Genomic DNA, 17138 nt, shown 5'->3' with positions numbered 1-17138 from the left:
TTCATCATACCATGCTGCTTAAATACAAATAAAACTAACTGCAAGCCGCTTTCAAGTAGTTAAATGGGAAAAAAAATGAACGGTTTATTTATAACCTATTACTATCACATCGCCTTGGATGTACTGAAAAGCAACAATCCTGTGTCAGCATTTCAATTTATAAAAACATTCTAAAAGACACAAACGATCCTCTAATTTAAGACACAAATAATTGATTTATTGGGGTGGGGGCTCTAAAATAACATGAGAGGTGGTTTCTGGAGCACCAGGATGACAAAACTCGCTGGATTTTGTTATACTTCAGTGCGGTGGCCCGTTTTTGAAAGATTAGCCACAACTGCAGAAGAAAACATCTTCGTTTTGACAGAGCTCTCCTCTCGCCCTCCACTCGGATAAATCTAGAACTTCGGGGTGTGGATGGAATACTGGACCCTGGTGCAGAAGAACTTTCCTGAGAGGAAAAGGATCCCTCAACCATCTTGCTTGATGGAGTAGACCAAAACTGTGTCAATGTCACAATGAAAAATGGACAGGGTGCCACCAGAGTATCAGAGAATTGCAAAACTAATCCAATAATCCCTGGTAAAAAGCATCTAATTTACCCAATACGTTAGAAAATAGGGGTGGGCGAGCATATGATGAAGTAGTCCTTTAACTTGTACATATTCTCTAATGCATGCTTTGCCTGGAATACTGTAATGCTGAATTCTGGCCTCACAGAATTCTGAGATGAAGCTAAAGCTCCATTTAGACAAAGATAACAGATACTGGATATGCCCGTGGTGGAAAACCAAATATGGGGCAACATCTGGCTGCATTTGCAATGCTGCACCATAAGGGATATTTACACAGGAAGCAGGAGAGACAATTTTGCTACAAGAGTATTGAAGACCAGGTGACTGAATTATTTTTTAAATAATTGACCAAGTAGCACTTTAATGGGACAGTTGGTGCCAATATCAGGGATTAGTAGCAATTTATATGTATCTCAGCTAAACAAGTAGTACTTCACTGTTTGACATTCCCCTAGTAGCTGCTGCTTGGGCTTCAGTGTGTGACAGGCATCGGGAGATGGGTTAATGTGTCCAGCCACTGGCTAGTTATACAATGATAAACCCACTCCCCATGTCTCTGCCTTTCAGACAATTGGCTTATCATTTAAGTCTACAGTGGACACCAAACTAACAAAAACGTTACTTTAGTATAAAAATCACGGCCACATCTATCCAAGTCCATTTCACACACATCACCAGTCACCTACTCAGAAGCAAGTGAGAGCACACAATAAGTTCCAGCTTTCCTGCACATAGCCGTCATTCAGATCAAATATAGACAGGCAGGCATGTGTTTATGGGAGCTGATGCCCTAACACTGACCCAAGGCAGCGCTCCCCGCTATCCACCTTGACCTACCTCAAGGAGGGCTTTCTTCCTTACAAGGGAGATGTACGATCTCCCAAACTGCCCATTGAAAAGCGATGCACCGAGCAGCCCGGATTTCCAGAAACCTGGCACAGGAGCTGCTGTCCCATAGAAGGTTTGGACAGCCTAGGCCCCAGAGTAAGCCATGGTCCCAGGTGTCTGTTACATCATACTTTTTGGCTTTACTTTTTTACACGGGGATGTGTAAAACACATAGTTATACATATTGTTGTGGACTTGAATATTGGGTATGACAAGTGCTCTTATCTCCTATTTCCAAATACATACCAGTATTTGACGGACTGCCGTTTCCATGATGGATTATCCCATTTTTTCCTTTGTTAGCATCTTTGGTATCTAAATCACACACAGAAATGAGATCTGTTCAGAGCCGCCTTGCAACGTCTTTGTGAAAGAAAGACAACTGAAACAGACAATAGCTCGCTCACTAGATTTCAGACTATACAGGCGTGCCAATTTTACAGATTTTTATCTGTATTAAATGCCATTACAAGAAAGATCAAGTAAATGTACTTTTTTTAATTTTAAAAAGATTATTGAAACAATTTGCCAGCATATCCCACGAGCTGAATGACAAGCACAGCAACATTCGGATGTTTAAACACGTAGGCACTAAGTAGTAGTAACTAAGCTTTAGGACAGCTGAGGATGGCCAGTCTATGACCTGCGCAGTACAAACATTTAAAACTGGGTTGGTGATGGACATTTCCTAGCCTTCTTACATCATCAGCTTCCATCATCAGCTGGAGTCACAGCTTAGCAGCAGGGGACATTGTAATTACGGTTATTCTATTATGCCCCCTGCACACGGGGTAAGGAAAACACAGTAAGAATCCATCAGGCTAGGTCTAGTAAATCTCTAAGCGTAGGGAAGTGAAACTATTTTGGTATAGTTTGTGTACACATGGCAGAGTTGAGTGCCAGGTTGAGTTCGCACTTCAACCAATAAGTATTTCACAATTACCAGTGAGATTCCACAACATGGACTCAAATGATTCCACTTCAAAGGGGGATGGGAGGGAGGTGTTAAAATGACACAACGTACTAAAAAAAACCCACATAATCCGGGTTACGTACAATACTTACGGCCATGTATTTGTTTCGTAGTGTCTTATAGTTCATGATTACATTTGCAAATAACTTTATTCCAGCATCATGATGAAGCGAGTTGTGTCCCCGCCAGCCTTAGTGAAACATTATGCAATTACCGCCTGATAACTTCCCAGCAATGGCTACCAAGAGCTCTCCCTCTTTAGGGCTAGCCATGCGCGGGGTAGGGCTAGACAGGCTAAAGGCATGGCAAGAAGTGCAAACAAGGACAGGGTTAGGGTATTAACCCTTTTAGCGCCAGAGGTCAGGGCAACCAGTCACATTTTTCTAGGTACTATATAGTTTTGCTATAAGTGCAGGAGACAACCATAACAGTTTTCACTTTTTACGTAGGGAAATTGTTGTAAACCTCAAATTATTGTGGCATTAAAAAAAAGAACAATTCTGGGCAGCAGTTACTTTTTCATGAATGAACTTTATATGGAGAATGAACCAACATAGCCTATCTTCCCCCACTATTCAGGGAATACGTGTTACAGTGGCGGTCGTAACAGACAGCTACCTTTTGCTGTTCTTTTCATATTGGTCTTCATAATGGCGGCAGCTCTTACACAGAACTGTCCTGTAACGAAGGCTGTTTTCCTCCTCTTCTTTAAACGTTAGTCTCTACATCAGCTTCCTGTAAGACAAAGGAGCGCGTTATCTTTATGACCATACTTCACAACAAAAGAGCAGATCCATACAAAACCACGCATTGAAGCTTCAGCTAAAATAGACTTTGCGATATTGACATAAAAACATAACGAGCGTCATATTTTTTTGTATTCATTCAGCTGTTTCAACGTTCTCATTTAAGTCCAAAATTCTACAGCCGATGTTTATTAATCCTGACACTTAATGACCAATATTTGGGTATTAAATGCAAAGTTCTTCTGCTGGCAGATGACATTATTTGACATATTTGGAATGTGGGACAACTTCAACAAATTCTTTTCTACTCCAGAAAAGGGAGAATATAGGATTTCCGAGGGAAATTATAGATTTTACGACGTCACCTGAAAAGCCTGTATTAAGAAATGATTATAACAGTGAGGTCAAAGAAGCACCGGCATGCATTGCCCAGGTTCTGGTTAGATGTATTTTTTGGCATCTTTGTGCTCGGTAATTGTAAGGCGTTTATTTTATGCCCCCCATTATCGGAATGGAAAAATTTTGCCTTAACCACACAACACTTTTGTCGGTAATTTGTGAAACAGTCTAAGGGATGGGTTTAATTATTAAAACAGTTTATGGATAGAGAAAAAACATATGTCTGCTAAATTTTGAAGCCTCTTATTTGAATATATGAAGAAAAAAAAAGGAAAAAATTGCTAGTCATTTTTTTTTTAAAAAAAATCACTAAAATAATACAATAATAATTTTAAAAAAGTGAGCTAAGAGGCATTAACAACATGTTCAAGAGGTCTCCAAGAAGACCTCTAACCATACTGCACTTTTTAAAAGATAATAAAAAAAGAAACATTAAGCACTCATCTACAGACACCAGAAAAAAAGAAAACACCCTTACAACATATAAAAAGTATAACCCTCCTGCCCCCAGTCACCACCCCCAAACCCGTTAAACCACAGGCATAAAAATGATATGAATAATGTACACCTTATAGTATGTTCCCTATAAGTGCTTGGAACGTATGGAAAATCTATCTATATAAATTAGGTATTTCCGAAATCACGACACCTGAATTGATAAAGTTGGAGGGGATTTTCCATCACTTTAGCTAATTTTGTGAGGATTCAGAGGGAAAACTTATAAAACAAATTAGGTGTTTTTTTCTAATTTTTTCACTAGTGTTTACTAAATTTCTCATCCTAAATTTTCAGCTAATCATCCAACTATGGTATCAAAAGAAAGCTCTATCTCTCTTTGTAAAAACAATATATAGTTTACATGGGTACACTATTCGCAGGAAAGGAGAATAATCTCTGAACCGACATAGCGCAAAAACGGCAAAATTGCTCCGGGGCTTGAGGTACCAAAAACCCCATGGGACTGAAGTGGTTAAATAGAAGCTTGAAGTCCGCTTTTAAGTGTGAGCTGTGTTAGGATCAGGAGGAGCTCTGCTTGTAATCATGTGATTTTGATGTTTCAGATGAAACTTCCCATGTCTTTGAAGTTGGTTCTAAGCTGTTCAGTTAGAGGGCTCACGTGTTTGTGATTGTATAGGCTTTCTAGTATGTATATATTTGCTAACACGCTGCCATATGGCCCTTCAGCGTGCTGCTATAACCACAGCCATTGCTATTTCTGCAAAGCTCAGCCTAGAACCCTTTGTGTACTTCCACCAAAAACATTCTAGTCACATCACCTCGTTAGCAAGATTTTTATTTTCCATAATTAATGTAGAGCATGGTAATGATCTGCTGTATTCACATTACTGTCCACCAGAGCACACTGTAATCGGGAGAGTACTTCAACAGCAACAATCACTGCCTACTAACAAAAAAAACCCAAAACGGAATATTCCTCTAGTAAACCTAATTAACAAATACGTATCTCAGTCTCCTTGGACATAAAAGGCAAATAATCCAAGTAAGAACCTCCTCCGGCAATAAATCTCTTCTCACTAATGGTTACTTACAAAGACTGACACATTCACTTCTCCATGGAGCAATCTGCCTGCAATTTAGGGACAGACAGGAATGTAGGTACCGCTAAACACACAGACATGGAATGAGAAACCCAAACGGACCAATCAGATTGTAACGCCAAGACTCTGGCCAGAATTTATTTTATATATATATATATATATATATATATATATATATATATATATATATATATATATATATATATATATATATTTTAACAATGAGGTAGAGAAGGGTTACAACAAACACAATTACCAGCTTGTCGCCCTTAGCGACTTTCATCCATAGAGAGAGCAATATAAAATGGTATAAAAACTTAGGAGCCGGATAGAAAAACCTAGGAGTCATGACCTTCTGGCCGCTGTGATTTGTCCAGCCCCGATCAGGAACAAAATACCTCAGAGATTCAGGGCTGTCACCTATAGTCCATACTGCCCTTAAACACTCTGCTGTCTACATGAGGGGAACCATATCTGTCTCCCGATATTTCACATGTACGCAGAGTAATACTCGTCAATGGGATCAGAAGGTGGGCAAACTCTGCTTCAATCAAACACACTGTTAAACGTCCTTTGAACATTATAAACCACTGGTAAGTACGTGTACCCTCTAAACCATGCCAAAAAAAAAAAAAAACAGAAAAACCACATGAATGCATAATTTATAGACAGACCCGCTACAAAAACATTGGAAAACTCCTTAAAATGATAAAGGAAAGGAGAGGGGAAATGACCTTTACAGCAAACAAAATCCACTTAGGCAGAACAAATTGCTGCCATAAATGAATAAAAAACCCACAAAGCAGTGGAAGAGACCACTCATGGCAATCGTAAAGCCCCCATAAAACTCACACCGCATTCCCCATTCGCTTTGTGCCTGGTGCAGGAAGGTGGATGCACTCTATTGCGCAACTGCCCTTGAAAGACTGTATCATAAACTATACATTAGTAAAGTGAAAACGACACAGGGGTTATCTCTATTTCTGACAAACGACCCAGAAAAGTAGGGTCACAACCTTCAAATTGGCGAAATTCCCAGACTCGCTATAACAACCGCAACCGTGATTTCTCCAGAGATGGGACTGGAAACAGGAGGCTGTCTATTCTGAATAGGGGATTGGCGATATCGCGTATTCTTCGGGTTCCGATACCTTGCACCGCTATACAAAGGGGAAACGTGTAATAAACAACGAGGAATGTTTACAAAGTCAAATGTGCAATGAGCGGCCCAATTCATCATCATTTGTAAGCGGGGGGGGGACACCTACTAGTCATTCAAACAGAGGGAGATCATGAGACAGACTCTCTGCTATATTTAAAATACAGTGTGCATTCATCCTATACCATTATTCAGCTTTGGATTTAACCCTTAAATAGTGATAAACAAATAAAAGACCGGATAAAATGTTAAGTACAGAATATAGACGCACACAGTTGGCAAGATCTCCCCAGGATACCCCACCCAGAAATCAAGCAATATTATTATCATCTTTTATTTATATAGCGGCAACAATTTCCAGAGCGCTTCTTACAATCCATATATTCAGGGGGTATGACAAGACTAAGACAAACCAATACATTAGGTGGAGAGAGCCCTGCTCGCAAGCTTACAATCTTGAGGGAATGGGGTGACAAACATAAGGCACAGAGAAAGGGTGATAAGGCACAGAGAAATATTAGATTTACCCATAACATGCACACGGTGATGATATGTGCAGCTAGGATACCCACTGGGATAATATAAAACCTCCCAAAGTGAGTTCATTGACTTCTCTCCAGCAGTTCTAGTAATTAGGCGGGACGATGCAATTCTATCACGAGCACCCAGGAGGAAACCGCTCGCTGCATCCCTGTCCTAATAGAAACCGCTTTCTAACGCAAACTCTTCTACAGAGATGCAAGCTATATGAAGGCAGGATCAGGCACTGCCTTTACCAAACACTTCCCACGGGAATGCCTTCTGAACGTATCCAGCCACTAAGCCAAAGCAAGACTGTGGCGATGGTGACCCGATCCACTGGATAAAAAACCATGACTTCTATGAAGATGTTAATACTCTAAACGTAAAGCTGACATGTAAGCATTTGTACTCATATCCAGAGCAAAGAAAATATAAGCTTTTAGGTCAGATAGATTACTTCTTTCTTTTGTTTAATAATTGTGGGGGGTTATATGCATAGAATTCAACATCAGACACCCTAGGAGCAGTGTACTTAAGCACGTAATAAAGACTTCATGTTTACATATTATTATACGTAATGCTGACACGGGTCTGAGCTCCTCTAAGAACAGAGTTGGACAGCTTTAAAACTATAGCGTAACGGTCTTCAATCACATTCTTCGGCCGTAAGTCTCCAGGAATGCTGTTGCTAATGCTTCTAATATACTTATGTTGCCTATGGTGGCAGTGAGGAGCAGAAGAAACGTCGCCATAACTATCAGCCGTCTTCTAGAGCATCGGTCTATGTCGTCATACTGGGCTAGTGAGGCAGGGTTTATTTTGTTATTTTTTTTTTATATACTTTTACATGAAACACCAGCGTCTTCTGCATATCTCTCAGATAATTGCACGTTACATAGTGCCTATGAAACTATATTATCAAGCAGAGAAACATAGAATCAGCAGCTTGGAACCTGGGTAAACATCCTGGTAGACTGCTCATGCGCAGCTAAAGCTAGGGGCACTAGTGCCGTCTCATGCACGTGGGACTCGTTTCACTTTTTTGACCGGATTTTCTTTTATAATGATATATTACGTATAAGCCAGCTCATTGACTCTTTAATGAGCAATGCCCACAAGTTTAATGTTATAGGAGACAATAAAAAATATTATTATATTAAATAATAATATTAATATATATTAAAATCTACCATTATAGACGGTTCACACTGTGGGATCATCAAGAATAGGCTACAGAACTACAATATAAAGCTTACATTAACCTTTATATGAACATTTCTACTGCACTATATCATAATATGCAGGTACCATGCCATCTTATCTTATTATAGACCGTAAAAGTGCACGAAAGAAAGAAAGAAAACAAATCTAGAATTGGTTTATATTTAGCAAACTACATTGTTAAAAATGAAACTAGTGCAATTCAGCTGAGGACACAAAGTTAAACATTTAACTCTTAACCAGCCAGACTTTAAAAACACAAGCGAAGTGTAACAGCATCAGATTCACATACGGCTTACCTGAACAGAGAAACTACAACCTGGTGCCGCGCCGTCTGGAAAAGGAAACCCATCTCGATATCAAGTGGATATGAGATTTCATTAGACAGCAATTTCAATGCAACACGAGTAGCCAACTTCAAATATGTAGGGGGGGGGAGTCAACAAAGTTGTAAAAAAAGATAAAGATTGTGCAAAAGAAAAATAGAGAATCCCCTCTGTGCTTCTGCGAGATAGACACTGCCAGACTAAAAGAAAACTAATGTTTTCCCAGATTCCAGGCCAGGTGATGTGCAGAGAATCTGTACATCTGCACAAGATGAAAGGGTTTCCAGCGCCTCCTCCCTCACCCATCTGTGTTTTACTGCTGCCTCTTTCCATTGTAGGCCAGGATACCATAAAGTACATTTACAAGCTTCACATTGGAGCTTCGAAAGATTTAGAGGCGTATCTTGTCCCAAGTGCTGAACATGTAACCCAAAGCCTGGTGTAGCAAAAGGCAACTGTCAGTCAAAGAGCTGATGCCTCAACCTCCGCCCTGTAGTCAAATCCCCATTCCGCGTTTCATTGGGACATATCATGCGAATGACACCACATATACATATGTAGTGAATGTGAAATGTATTCTACACGTAACCGAGTGTGAGCCATATTGTACCCCCTGAGTGTACGGTTATCACTTGGTTTGTTGTATGGCCATATATCACGTCCTCCACCGATCAAAGAGAACAGAAAAGCTTTGTACCTGTAATGTATTTCCATTCATTTGTTACAGTAAATAAAATACATGTGTCTACCTCTTACTATAGCTTCCTTTCCTCTGCTCTGAGGCATGGTAGCGTTTAGCAATGAATTTGTCTTGAACTCCAGATGACGGACGACAGCATCAAAAACATAAGCGGCACTTCCTCTTGTATATGCGCCAATCCAAAATCCATAGCCTAAAACAGAAAAAGAACAAACAAAAAAAGAATTCACTTAAATACAAAAAGGGATGGCAACAGCTACAAATGAAACTGCAATGAAAGAACAGTTAGCATAGAAAGAGCTGTCTATAACCTGGGTAGATGTGGTGGGAGCTGTAGTAGGATAACGAAGTCTGGCTTCTGGTAAACATGGAGTGTGCCATGTCAGATAAATATACACAATGGACAGCAGATGCCCAACAACCCACCATCCAACTGCACACACACCACACACTACAGACAGACACACAACAAAAGGATTGCATGACATAAAAGCTAATTGATGGCTCTCACCCTATTAAAGCCAACAAATAAATAAATGATATATATATATATAGGGATAAGAATAAATCAATCTGCAATGTGGAAATACACAAATATACGATATCTACGTATTAGAAGCCACGTATTAGAGAGAGTGATTACAGTTGAATTGAAATGCTATACGCTCTGACAGTTCCCCTTTAAGGAAACTATATTCTGTACCACACACTGGAGCGGCTTAACACAGGCAGCACTTCTTGCTTTGCGTTACCTGCTCGTAACACGTGTGCTGCCTATATCACGTCTTCATACTCTGTATACAGGGCCTGGGGCTCATAACTGGATAACATTTCAACGACTTTCTTAAAAATGCATAAGGAAAACAACCTTCCAAAGTCAGAACTTCACGCCATCTAGTATTTATATTGATCGGGTGGTTTGGGCTCAGTTTGGGTTGTTCGGATTTACCATGCATTAAAGAACATTGATGAACGCCTCTTTCACAGGCAAAATCCCCCTTAGCATGCTATTTATTTTAGGAGGAATGCTCTTCTAAACCCCTCTGCTCCCTATGCTGGATTGGAAACATTCAGCTGTGCCAGTAACTGCGGATTAAATCATGAACGAAGACTAAAGTCCCGACTCTTGCCCGCTCATTTTGACAGGGATCAGTTGGGCAACCACTGTTAATACACATTCTGTTTTATAATCAAGGAGGCGGCATGGAAAAAAAAAAAAACTTTTCCTTTAAAGTTGTAAGAGAAAAAACTTCTGGACAGCAAGCGGACAATACTGGATCTGCCACGGGCTGCCACCTATGTCAGCTTCCAGTAGGTTAATATTCAAACAAAATATCTTAACGCCAATTACACTCACCGACAACACGCATGAGCTCTGGGAAGTTCACTGGCTAAACTCTGACAGCAATAGTTCCTCTTTAAGAAGGTTGATAGCGATAGCGTTCAGATAAGGTTTAATACAATGCACAGGTTTGTAAAGTGCATGCGAAAGGGGAAACGTTTCAAATGAAGGAGTTCACTTTAAATTTATTTTCATAAACAAAAATACATTGTTGATGGACAACCTGCTCTTGCTCTGCATCATTAGAAAGAGCGCTTGTATGACTGGTTAAACTACCCTACCGACAACATGAGACGTATAATAAAATGGGTTTGGTCCACCTAGGTGACACATATATAAAATATACATACACACCTCTTAATTATTGAATTCAGGTGTTTCAATCAGACCCATTGTCACAGGTGTATAAAACCAAGCACCTGGCCACGCAGTCCACATTTACAAATTATTTATGAAAAAAAGGGTCGTCGCTGAAGAGCTCAGTGAATTGAAGCGTGGTACGGTGATAGGATGCCACCTTTGAATAAGTCAGTTTGTGAACTGTCATCCCTGCTAGATATTCCACGGTCAAACGTAAATAGCGTTATTGGAAGGTTTACGAACAGCAGGAACTCTGCTACAAAGCAGAAGACCCCGAATGGGTTTCCATGGCCGAGCAGCTGCATGTTAGCCTCACATCACCAAGTACAATGCCAAGCGTTGGATGGAGTGGTGTAAAGCACACCGCCACTGGACTCTGGAGCAGTGGAAACGTGTGGCAAATCACACTTCTGAACAGGAGAACGTTACCTGCCTGCACTGACTGTAAAGTTTTGAGGAGGAAGAATAATGGCATGGGGCTGTTTTTCAGGGGTTGGGCCTCTTACTTCTAGAGAAGGGAAATCATAATACTTCAGCATTCCAAGACACTTTGGACAATGCTATGCGTCCAACTTTGTGTGAACAGTTTGGGGAAGCCCCCTTTGTATTCTAGAATGACTGTGCCCCAGTGCACAAAGCAAGGTCCATAAAGACATGGTTGGATGAGGTAGATGTGGGAGAACTTGACTGGGCGCAGGGCCCTGACCTCAACCCCATAAAACACATTTTGGATGAATTGGAATGGAGATTGTGAGCCAGACCTTCTCGTCCAACATCAGTGTATGACCTCACAAATACGCTACTGGATCAATGGCAAAAATTCCGACAGAAACACTCTTGAGGAAATCTTGTGGAAAGCCTTCCCAGAAGAGTGGAAGCTTTATAGCTGTAAAGGGGAAGGGACCAACTACCTATTAATGTCTATATTTAGAATCTGATGCCATAATAGTCAGGAGTATACAATACAATTTCAGCAATACACAAAATGTAAATTAAGAGAAAAAAAAACCAAATGTTTTTAGATAAATACTGAGAATAGTACATTAATATCTGTACTACTTATGTCTTTCTTGACTTTGATGTGCCACGTTAAGCCACATAGACCCCCAAAACACTTTCACTGTTTGTGAAACAGAAAATACTAAGTGTTTAAATTAAATGAATTTAATGCACACTTTGGTTAGCATCTAATTAAAAACTGTGGCACAACTATACTGTCAATTGCATTTTTTATTTTCTTTCTCAGTACCCCTTTTAATGAATGATTGACAAATACTTTTTTACAGCTGAGCAAACCTGCCATGTAGAGAACCTGAGTTACAAATGGGTTTATTCAGAAAAAACACTAAATTATATGTCCAGGCAATTAAATATATATCTCAACAATAGTACTTCTGTCCATTGTTTCTCCCTTGATGCACCTCTTTTTGAAGAAGAAAAAAACACTTCCACAGCAGAGTGACCTCATACAGCCATTTTTCTGGAATGCACACACATTTCACGCGTTACCGAGCAGCACATGTAGAGAGTTGGCCTGCAGCAGGTGGGATATTATGCATTTCAAGGTATTGCAGGCCGGCAGGTTACGCGTTTGGGTCAGTAACATGTGAAATAGATAAGTGGCCATGAAAATGACTGAATGTGGTCACTCCAGCCAGCAGGAGTTACCACAGAAACCTCACATTTTCGTCTGCTTGCATGGTAACCGCCACCAGAGGATATATACGAGTGCAAATGGAAACGTCTGGCTTCCACCTGTTTGTTTCGAGACACGCGATGTTTCAGAGAAGACGTGAGCGTCACGGTGTTGACACACTACTGACCTTTGAAAACAGCCCCCCCCATAGCTGTAGAAATCATAACAATATTCTACAATATACCCAGGTGCCATCTAGCCAAATGTTAACTGCACCCTCTGCTAAGAAAATAAACCTTAGCAGGTCTATCATTGTATTCTTCTGAAGGGTTATTCGCTTTTCAATTAGATGTTCCTGGAAAATATTACGAATGGGTTTTACAAGAATAAAAAAAAACTGTTAAATCTAGCAGAGTAGGTGGAACCACACATGCCATGCTTAAAAAAGTATATCTATAAAAAAAACACATCCAAATAAATTCTCTAAGTAACAAAAACACATATATAAATTTATATACAAGGATCTGCATAAATACAAAACACTCCTCCGAAAATACACTGTGAATGAAAGTATATGGAAAATACAGAAACATGAGCTGGCCGCAGTAACTGGTCCATAAAATGTTTTCGCTGTTCAGTATAATTTGATGGATTTTCCTGGAGTCCTAATATCATCTCCTAAAGCCTCTCGTGTAAGCGATATCCACACTGCATTACGCGGCTCTGCCGATGCCCAAACACCGGGTTCTGCACACGCACAAGGAACCCCACAGGGAAACCGGAATTAAATCCGTATGACGAGACCAACTAAGATCTTTCCAAAACACAAAAGCCCCAACAATATAAACCGCAGAAAGGGAATGAAAAAATAAACATTAAAAAATGTTGTAAAGTATAATCTATAATGATAGACATCCCAGATACACATTTTGTCGGTCTGTAGAGGCAGTGCTTGTTAGTCACTGTTTTAGAACCATTTGAAGTGTCAGCTGAAAGAGACCTTTCTTTTACACACTTGAGTTGACTGGGATTAGTCAAACGCATCTAATCAACAGGATCATGATCTTTAACACCATAGTTCAATGTAAATCAGCCCTTCAACAAGCCGCCACCACCATAGGACCTTTCATCCAATGGGTTGTTAATCTGAATGTCAGTACAATTGAAACATGACTGCTGAATGCACAGAAAAAGTTATTAGGCTGTTGAAGCCATTATCTTCAAGTACTAAGGTCGTCAAAATCACCAAATTGTATGTCTGGAAAATGAGACCCACTTCATCAGCGTCGCTTCTTTCTAATAAGCGCCTGCCACTCCACAAATTGTTCACATGGAACTCAATGGGACACGTAACATGGACATAATAGTGAATAGTGATGCTGTAAGACAGCACTATATTTAACGAGGGTTCACCTTGATGGCCTTGAGCCAATTAAGTAACCAACAGTGTTATATGTCCTGAGTATGCCAGGTATCACAAACATAAACAATATAAATCAAAGTCAGTCAGCAAAAGCCTCATATCAAGGTCCATGGTTTCACAGGAAATGTGCTGTTCCACATAGGGGGGCTTTTAAGATAGCCCCAGATAAGTGCTACAGTTTATGGAAATACTGCAGTTGCCTAGAAACAGTTTCCTCCAAAGCCCCGCCTCTATGTATTACATCACAGCAGTCTGTCCACCTGCAGCCCCTCCCACCTGCAATTTCATGCTCTTACACCTGACACAGCAATGCTTTACAGATCCTATTACACAATAATGGCAACAATGGCCAATGAGTGTTATTGAGTGAGGTGTTTTGTGTGATAGGAGTGACCTTAAAAGTGACACCTCTTCTGTGATGTAAGAAACAGGCAGACTGAGCAGTGACGACAGACAGGCAAAACGGTATGTTATTTGAAAAAGGGAATTCGCTTATTTAAAATGTATACCAAGGTATTACGTACTATTATATAAATTCGGAGAAAGTTGGGAAAAGACATCTACGTGGAACAGCACCATTAAAAAGATAAGACATTGAGAGCACCTTCCAGAACACTGGAACACCTGTATTGTATATGGTATTTTAAAGTCATGCCACCTCCCATTCAGGCAAGACATTATTTTCCATAAATATGAATTATCCATGAAAACAATTGGGAATTAATCCAGAGATGCATTACACTAAAGGCACTCTCTAGCTGCCGCAGCCAAAGGATGGACCAATCAAGGTACAATTTACAACCCATAACAATGTAATAACCAGGGAAGGGTACAGCTTTACACCCCATGTTGAGACAACAGAAAATCTAGTAATAATGCATTAATGCACATGAAATGCAGTTGTAACGCCGCTACCTGATATTGCATGATCTTGGACATACTAAAGCGTGCATGTGTGATCATAAGTTACACGCGTCAAAAAGCGACCCGTCACACATCTCATAGCAAAACTGAAAATGGAAAGGAAAAACTAAGAGGTAATTATTATAAACAAAAAATATATATATATATTTAATGAAGTAATAATGTTCTCTGAAATACAACCGGTACTGACGGTCCGGTCAGAGCATTGGGAATTTTATTTATTCTAAGATATTCCTTATTTACAGAATAACACTATCCAGTCTACAGGAAAGACCTTTCTCAGCTTTAGGGGCTACAGCGTCCTTCGCGTTATAGTGTATTTCACACAACTTGTTGCATGGGTGAACCTACCAACTCCATTCACAAAACACCTCTAGAGACAGATGTGTCACCAAACCACCATGTCCCCTCAACATGGTGTAGCCCTCCCTGTGACACTACCTCAAAGGGGTCCATGTGGAGAGGTGACAGGCGGGCTGTGCTGTAGCTCCCTCACAGTGCAGCATGTACAAGCTGTAGACAGTTACATAAGAGAAGTTACTTCAGCTTTTCACTATATACATTCTATACAGAGCTATCTCACCCATAGATAATACAGTGAGGGGCACAGTAACCTAATGGCAGCACATTTTCCCTCCTCCTCCTCTCCAAACAAACAAACAAACAAACAAACAAACAAACAACACATGCTGACTGGGGGCTTCGCTCACTCCATTTGTGTCCCTCTCTAACTCCCTGCAAGTGGCCCCTCTGCCCACCTTTCTTTATTCTCCCTACAGGTCATCAGCCATAATGAAAGGTCACGTATCCTGGGCGCCAAATTAGCGGGAGGCGGAGGGGGGCACAAAATGGGCGATGCAGGGGAGAGTGGGTGTGAGGCTTACCTCGGCAGGCAGCGGGTGGTGCTTTATTTTGTGGGGCGGCCTCGGTTATGCAGTTGTATTTCTGTTGACTTTTCCGGTTATAACAGACACCAAGCCGTCTCCCGTAACTCCAGTGTTTCGCTGGAAAGTACCCAGTTATTGCTCCCAACAAGTAGCTCACAGCGCCGCCATGTTGTCGGGTGCGCGCTCCCGAGTCCGCACTCCCCTCTCGCACGCGCGTCCACGAGATTGAGGGGCTCCGAGCGAGTCTCGTGCCGCACCGGCCGGGTGTCGAAGGAGGGCAGTTACCGAGCAGCTGTTTTCACGGTTTGTGAGGACGACACGGCAGTCAGTGTGAGCTGTATCCGCAAACAGGGAACTTTTAATAAACTTACAGTTATTGGGGGTTATGTACAAAGAGCATTGGTTTGGGAAAACTGATGGAATCGCTCAAATGGTTGCTATGACAATTCCATCACTAAATGTGCTCTTTATCCATACAGTAACCCCAGGGGTGGCTCTATTTTTTTTAGGCCCTAAGCGAAAATATTTATGGGAGCCCTTCTTTAACACAGGTGATTAAGGTTGTTACTTTCCAAACAACCTGTAAGTGACCCCTTAGAGCCTGTGCAGCTGAGTAACCTATATTAGACTGCAAATGAGAGCCATTTGGCCCATCTTAGTGTGTCTGTTTTTTATTAACCTTAGATAATCCATGAAGTATGGTTAATGCATCGATATTTTATTGGTACAGCGCCGCTGCTTCAGGTGACCGACAGGTGGTCAGCCTTGTGCTGCGCTAACAGTTCAGTGGGAATGAGATCTGTAGATCTAATTTACCACTTGTGTTCTATGAATATGATGTCATTGTGAGCTGTCATATGGAATCCCCTTACGCAACCCAGAAATTCACAATGTGAGCAAACCGAGAAGTGGCACATTGTCTTTTTCTGAGTGTCCAGAAAGGAGCTTTGAGGGTCTGCTCTTGTTCTTTTAAGTATTGCTGTCTCTTTACAAGGGTCCTGTTTCTCCACTAGAATACCAGCCAAATAAATTTTTTTTTTACAGCGGTTGAACCAACACCATCTCAATAAAACCAAAAGATGTTCAGAGGACTAAGGCCCAGACATGGAGTTTTGGGGTACTGGTTGGGATCCATTGTCCTCGTTTGATTAATATTTTTCATTAGGTGACGGTGCTCCTATATGTGATATTTTAGTCATAACGAAAATATTTGGAAACGCCCTTGCTATTTCTCTGAATTTTACAATGCTGGTAAATTTAATAAATAGGTAGAAAGTATGCAGGTGCTCCATCCATTTTCTCACCAAGGGTAGACATCAGCAGGCGTTGGGGTGGACTTTTCATTATGTCACATAGAGACTTCCAAAAGTCTTGTCTGCGTTGAGAAACTTTGTCTATTGTTGTGGCTAATGGGCAGCTGTGTGGGGCCACAGTACCCCTATATACCACTCTGCCCCCAGATATGCCTTATACCTCCCTATATGCCTGTCTCCAGAAA

At 40.8% G+C, this 17138-nt stretch overlaps 1 protein-coding gene across 1 annotated transcript in view; it reads right to left on the bottom strand.

The window, feature by feature from the left end:
- Positions 1-15859, bottom strand: part of LOC128472900 (sex comb on midleg-like protein 2) — a 43233-nt gene extending 27374 nt beyond the window's left edge. Inside the window, exons 1-3 of the mRNA XM_053454877.1 lie at positions 15638-15859; positions 9118-9261; positions 3055-3171 (exon numbers count right to left, since the gene is read on the bottom strand). Of these exons, the coding sequence (XP_053310852.1) occupies positions 3055-3085 (31 nt within the window). The 5' untranslated portion in view covers positions 3086-3171; positions 9118-9261; positions 15638-15859. The remainder of the gene's footprint in view (positions 1-3054; positions 3172-9117; positions 9262-15637) is intronic.
- Positions 15860-17138: the final 1279 nt, after the last annotated feature.

The sequence above is a fragment of the Spea bombifrons genome, chromosome 2, assembly GCF_027358695.1.
Source record: "Spea bombifrons isolate aSpeBom1 chromosome 2, aSpeBom1.2.pri, whole genome shotgun sequence".
Lineage (NCBI taxonomy): Eukaryota > Metazoa > Chordata > Amphibia > Anura > Pelobatidae > Spea > Spea bombifrons.
The sequence above is the reverse complement of the archived record's forward strand: the minus strand, read 5'-3'. Positions and strand labels throughout refer to the sequence as shown.